General features: G+C 38.1%; 1 protein-coding gene across 4 annotated transcripts; it reads left to right on the top strand.

Annotated features, from left to right (window-relative positions):
• The first annotated feature begins 1027 nt into the window (after positions 1–1027).
• LOC107613443 (pentatricopeptide repeat-containing protein At2g13600) lies at positions 1028–6528 on the top strand. 4 transcript variants are annotated; one of them, XM_016315441.3, is made up of 3 exons: positions 1049–1478; positions 2444–2781; positions 4660–6528. In XM_016315441.3, the coding sequence occupies exon 3, from the start codon at positions 4761–4763 to the stop codon at positions 6462–6464; it is 1704 nt and encodes a 567-aa protein (XP_016170927.1). In that variant the 5' UTR covers positions 1049–1478; positions 2444–2781; positions 4660–4760; the 3' UTR covers positions 6465–6528. The 4 variants fall into 4 exon arrangements, with proteins under 4 accessions (XP_016170926.1, XP_016170927.1, XP_016170928.1 ...); XM_088496906.1 differs by lacking the exon at positions 1049–1478 and having other exon boundaries at positions 2645–2781; positions 4660–4867; positions 4961–6528; XM_016315440.3 differs by lacking the exon at positions 2444–2781 and having other exon boundaries at positions 1028–1478; positions 4600–6528.
• The last annotated feature ends 230 nt before the right edge of the window (positions 6529–6758 follow it).

Genomic DNA, 6758 nt, shown 5'->3' with positions numbered 1-6758 from the left:
AACCACAAAAACAGAGTCTTAGCATTCTTACCCATATAACCGATCATAAACCAAACGCTGGGATGAAACCGTAAATCCTATTAAATTCACTAACAAATTCTTCACCACAACTCAATCATATAATGGAAAAACTAAGGGTTTACATAGTGTTATTAATTTTTTTACAACAAAAAAAGTTTACCTCTCACGTCAAACGCACAAACAACACTGTGTCGTTGTCTACAAGATTTCCACCAAATTCTAGAACTGACACACGAACAATGCTCTATGACTACTCTAATGGTTGCAGACGACAGCGCGGTCTTCTTCGTCTTCGTGATGGTAGGTTTTGGGTCAGAGAAACAGAGAGTCACAATGAGAGTGAAGAAGAACAGGACTTGTTCAGAAGATAAAGAATAATACTAAACTATATAAACTAAAATTAACTTTTTTTTTCCTAATCCTCATCCTTTCTAATTCGCACAAATGATAAAATTATTTATTTTTTAAAAAATAAAACACTAAACATATTTTTTTTTTAAAAAATCACTTTATTCTTTCTTATCTATATAAACCATATAATTGCAAAAAAATACATATTCTATCCTCTTCTCTTGATCTTCTTTGACTGAAACTTAATTCGCATAAATAAATATCTTTTCTATTAACTGACATCACTTACAAATTATTAAAACGTCATAACTATTTTTCTCATAATTTCTATGAAAATAAAATTTTTTTATAATAATTTGTAATTCCTTTAATATATCAATCATAAGTCGTTTCATTTCCTGTATTTTTTTGAGATAAAAAATAAATAAAAATGTTGTATGTAAATCTAAATTTTGGCATACAGGACAACAAAAACAAAAAATTATTAAAAAAGTGGACCAAAATTTACAACAACCAAATTAAAAACTGATTTTTTTTTTTTTTTATAAAAAAAACCAATTTGATTCAGTTCTCGATTTATTCATAAAAATCAAATTTAACTAAACCAAACCGAACCGAACCGAATATTACCATATAGCGACAGGACCTTTTAACCTAGAAACAAAACTCTGGCCCTAACCTTAAGTAAGTCCCGCAGCGCCTACCTCCGTCATTTTTTTGTTCTAAATTCCCATCCTCCTCCTCGATGTATGCTCTGAGAGAGTGAGCACTGAGCAGTCCATCCTCTATTCGACCATTCCTTCTCCTCCATCCTTCTCACGCAGGAGCAGGGGAGCCTTCGTCTTCGCTCTTATCGTGCCGTCGCAAGTCCCAACCGCAGCGCTCTTCTCCGCGCAGTCGTAGCAGAGAGCGCCAGCCGTCGCGGTAAACCGAGCAGCCCTCTCTGTCGCCAAGAAGCCCTCGCTGTCACAAAGCAACCGCATCTTTTTGGGCTGTCGCAGCAGTTCGCGTCGTCGCAGTAGGCCGTCACCGAGCAGTCCTCTCCTCGCTGGGCAATAGCAGAAGTTCAAGCCCTCTCCTGCAACTCAACAATGTTTTATTCGGAGGTCAGTATATTCACCAATTTTTAGAGTAAAAATTTGTTGTTGTCTCTGGCCCTAATTTGATGTTGCTGGTCCTAATTTTTTATTTGATAATAATTCCTAATTTTTTGTTTTTTGTTGTTGAAAATTTTTTAGTATAATTTGTTGTTGTTTGTTGATTTGTTGTTGCTGCTCCTAATATGTTGTTGATGGTCCTAATTTTTTGTTTTGAGTAAAATTTGTTGGCGTTACTGGCCCTAATTTATTGTTATTGTGATTTCCCATCTTGTTATTTTATGCGCCAATAAGGACAAAATGTAGTCCATTGTTTTCTTTGAGTCTCTGTTGCGCTCATGTTGTTTTGTTCGAATTCAGTTCTGTTATATGAAGAAAAAGCTTCTAGAATTATTGGGGTATCAATATCATCCAAGTGCTATTGTGTTTTGAGCCTTCTTTGATCTATCAATGAAAGCTACTTGGATAAGTTTTTGTCTAGCGATGTTTTAAAACCGAACAAAATGGAACAACTGAAAAAACAAATCAATAACTTAACAAATCGAAAACCGAACAAACCAAAAAAAGAATGAAATTTTGCAGTTTTTTGTTTGGTTTGGTTCAGGTCTTACCGAACCAGTGAATGAAAACATGTATATCAGTTTTACAAGGCAACTACTCTGATGAAGATGTCAAAAACATCTTCTCATGATGATCTTGGTTTAAAAAGTGACTTATTTGTTTTGCCACACTTTAAATAAAGGTAATATTTTTATAGCATATGAAAATCAAGCCCTAGAATCTATTATCCAATGGTCAAAATAAAATTTCTTTATATGATGACAATTATGAAATCTTCATTGGAGTATCCACCTTACAAAAATACCCCAACTTTAATCTAACTCTAACACACTTAGTGACTCACTCCCTCCCTCTCTCTCACTCATTCATCCCGCAGCCCTAACTCACACTGCACTCACCGATCTTTTTGACAGAATCACCACCTCTACTCTCTGGTCTCTGCCGTTGCCGTCCAGCCCAGCAGCCGCCATCGTTCTCACTCTCTTTCCCAGCATTGTTCTTAGTCTCTCTGCATCATTCGTTCTCAGAGGACCGTCGTTCTCTTTGTCATCACCGTGGTGCACCCGCATCATTGTCACTGCTCAGCACCGCCCTTCTCATTACACAGCAGCATCGTCCTCAGCAGGCAGCAGCAGCGGCATGGTTCTCAGCGAGTCAGTGTCGTCGTCATTGTCAGCGACATGCCACCGTGGTGCTCCGTCTCTCCCCTTCATTGCTGCACTTCCAGAGTTCCATGAAGCCTCGCCCTCAGGTATTGATTTCATTCAAATTTTTTTTGTTCTGTTTATGTTTTTGCTTGGTTTTTTTGGTATAAATTTGCTTCATTGATTTCATCAATTGTTTTTGTTCTGCTGATGTGTTCTTCGGTTTTTTTGGTGGTGTTTTTGAATTCAAACTTCAAATGCTAATACTGTAATAGTATAGTTAAATTAATAAGGTCATCTTCAATCCTATTATTTATTTATTTATTTGAGAAAAGTTAAGTTTTGATGTTTGTAGTAGGGATGTCAACGGGGCAGGGCGGGGGCGGGGGATGCCTCCCTGCTCCCCATCCCCGCCCTCAGATTTGCTCCCCATCCCCGCCCATTCCCCGCCGTGGGGGAATATTGCTCCCCATCCCCATTCCCCACGGAGTCCCATTCCCTGCGGGGACCCCATTTCCCATCTACATAATAGTTCTAACTAATTATTAATTTTCATATGAATAGAGCTACAAGTATCTATCTTATACAAAAACTGCAAGATTTTATACAAAAAGTCTAAATGACACGATGGTGACTTCTTTCAAAATAACGCAATGGGGGGACGCAACGACGAGCCAAAGGAAAAAGCAGTGGACGAGGTGGGAGACGCGGCAACAGAAAGGAGAATGGACACGACGGCAGAGTTACGAAAAGGAACGCCGCAAATAGAAATTACGATGCGGTAAGGGTGATGGCACGATGAGGTGTGACAATGCGGTGAGAAGGGTGACGAGGGGGTGGCTGCAGAGAGGTTGGATGGAGTATGGACAGCCTTAGGGATCTCTGAATTGAAGAGGGGTTATGCAAATAAAGTTTAGAAGTTTTGGGTTTCTATATATATGTGTGTGAGAAATGACTAAAAAACATATATGAGAAATAAACTATTAAGGATAATTCAAGGAATTCATAAATTTCGGGGAATAGCAGGGACGGAGCGGGGAAAATTCCCCACAATCGGATCCCCATTCGGGGCAGTCCCCGCAGGGATCCCCGCGTCTCGGGGAATTTTGCCATCCCTAGTTTGTAGTACCTTATTCGTTTATTTGTTGAGTTTAATTAATGCAATTACTATTTAAAACTCAACCAATTAAAATTAAGACTTAATAATTTGTATATCTATAAAAGTAGTGAAAAAGGAACATAGTGATTAGTGATTATTTAATATTTATCAGTTTAATTTTTTTTTCTCTTTGTAAGTTTCAAATTCTGTATTTTTTCTGTTTTTCAAATTTCTGCTTTTGTTCTGTGATTCTGTTTGCAAATTCAGTGGTCAGTGGCACTACTAATCTGTTGGTTAGTTTTGATTATTTGATTATAAATTCTAATTAACTGGTGCTAATTTTTCTTAAAGATGTTTATTTGCTTAAAGATGTTTTGCTATTTTGCTGGAGAACATCAAAAGGTGGCTGGCTGCCAGCCTTTTGTTGGAAAAATTAAGGGAAACTAGTTTTTATCTTTTGTTGTGTTGATCGTTGAACCTTTCATGACTTTAATTGTTGTATTGTAATTTCTTTTGTCGTCGAACTTCTTGTATCAAGACTTTTGTTAGTTATTGTGTTGAATAATTTTATGTTATGACGTTGTGAAATTAAACATGTTATTTTTGTTGCATATTTTTTTGTTGAAAATATCATAGGACAAGTTATTAGGATACCAGATATAAGTAGGACAAGTTACTTTTTCGAATTAATTGAAAAACCGAAAAACTGAACCAAACCAATTGAAGAATTCATATAAAGTTGGATCGGATGACTTTTCTCTTAAAAAACGGAACCAAACCACACCATGAACACCCTTAGTCTCTGAATCATTCTTGGGCTCAGCAGGTTCACCATCCTCTGTAACAGCACTCTCTAAATCAACTCTTTCCACTGTTTCTTCTGCAGGTTTGTGAGACTGCTCCTCCTGATGCGCATTTGCATTTGCACTAGCTGTTAAAAAAACACAAACATGTTCTTCGCCACTTCAGTTTTGGGCATGTTTTGTAATGAGAAACTGCCACACCATGGAGACAGGGGAGAACACCTACTCGAATCTGTTGCGTGGATATGCGAAAGATTGGAACTTGCACGGTGGAAGAGCAATTCACGCCAGGTTCATCAAAGGATGTCTTCCTATAACACTTTTTCTTCAAAACCATTTGCTTAACATGTATGTTAAAATTGGAGACCTTCCTTCTGGACGCAGAGTGTTCGACGAAATGCCTCACAGGAATGTGGTTTCCTGGTCTGCTGTTATGGCAGGTTTAGTCCGAGACAGCTATGCTTCGGAAGCTCTTTCTTTGTTTAGCCGTATGCACCATGAGGGACTCACAAAGCCAAATGAGTTCACGTTTGTTAGCACCCTGCAGGCATGCTCGTTAACCGAGAATATAACCTGTGCTTACCAGATTCACTCGTTGATCGTTCGGTCAGGACTTGAGTCTAATGTCTTCTTGTTGAATGCCTTTTTGGCAGCCTTGGTGAGGCATGGCAAATTGGCAGAAGCATTGCAAGCTTTTGATGCAAGGACAGACAAGGATATCGTGTCATGGAATACATTGATGGCAGGTTACTTGCAATATTCTTGGGAGGAGATTCCTAGATTTTGGTGTCGTATGAACCATAACAATATAAAGCCTGATAACTTCACATTTTCTTGCATCCTTGCCGGATTGGCTTCTCTAGCTCATCTTGAAATGGGAGTGCAAGTTCATGGCCTACTTGTGAAAAGTGGTTATGGTGATGACATTTGTGTTGGGAACTCTTTAGCTGATATGTATATAAAATGTGAAAAGTTGGTGGAAGGTTTTAGACTTCTGGATGAGATGCCGAAGAAAGATGTTTGCTCTTGGTCCCAGATTGCGATCGGATGTTTACAGTGTGGCGAACCAAGAAAGGCACTTTCAGTTATTACACAGATGATGAGAGTGGGTGTAATGCCAAATGAATTCACCTTGGCAACTGCCCTCAATGCTTGTGCAAGTTTGGCTTCACTGAAGGGAGGGAAACAAATCCATGGCTTGAGGATTAAACTTGGAATCGACATTGATGTCTGCGTGGATAATGCACTTCTTGATATGTATGCAAAAAGCGGATGCATGGATAGTTCATGGGATACTTTCCAGTTGATGAATTCTCGTTCTGTGATCTCATGGACAACAATGATAATGGCATGTGCACAGAATGGCCAAGCTAGAGAAGCACTTCAAGTTTTTGAGGAAATGAAGAAGACACAGAATATAGAGCCAAACTATATCACCTTCATTTGTGTTCTCTATGCTTGTTGTCAAGGTGGGTTTGTTGATGAAGGGTGGAAGTACTTGTTCTCAATGACCAAAGACCATGGAATCCTCCCTGGAGAAGACCATTATGCTTGTATGGTGAATATCTTAGGAAGAGCTGGACTCACTAAAGAAGCTAAAGAGTTGATCCAAAGAATGCCATTTGAACCAGGTGTGCTAGTTTGGCAAACACTCCTTAGTGCATGTCAAATTCATGGGGATTTAGAAACTGGAAAACTTGCAGCAGAGCATGCCATGTTGAAAGAATACAAGTATCCATCAACCTATTTATTGTTGTCTAACATGTTTGCAGAGTTAAGAAATTGGGATGGTGTAATGACTTTGAGACAACTAATGGAGCAAAAAGGTGTAAAGAAAGTACCTGGATCTAGTTGGATTGAACTTGACAAAATTAAGGACATTTGTTGAGATCTTTTTAAATTTCTAATTTCGTTTTCTTGTTTTCAATTTTACACAAATTTTGGTTATTTAAGTAGTTTTGACCGATCATTTTGTACTCTTACGAATTTATTATATCCAGTTCTACTATGGTAACATCGCTTCAACTTTGATCCCTCACCTCCAAATAACCTCGTTAGAAATACTGCTTTTTCGGCGAATAAATGAAATGTTACACCTGAAACTCGGAACAGATTGCTAATATCAAAAATCAAAGGGTTTTTTTTTTATATTTTTGGATTTTGTTTTTTAGTTGAAGTTTGC

This window comes from Arachis ipaensis, chromosome B8 (genome assembly GCF_059453495.1).
Source record: "Arachis ipaensis isolate K30076 ecotype BB chromosome B8, ASM5945349v1, whole genome shotgun sequence".
NCBI classification, from domain to species: domain Eukaryota; kingdom Viridiplantae; phylum Streptophyta; class Magnoliopsida; order Fabales; family Fabaceae; genus Arachis; species Arachis ipaensis.
This window is presented reverse-complemented; position numbering and strand designations above follow the sequence as displayed.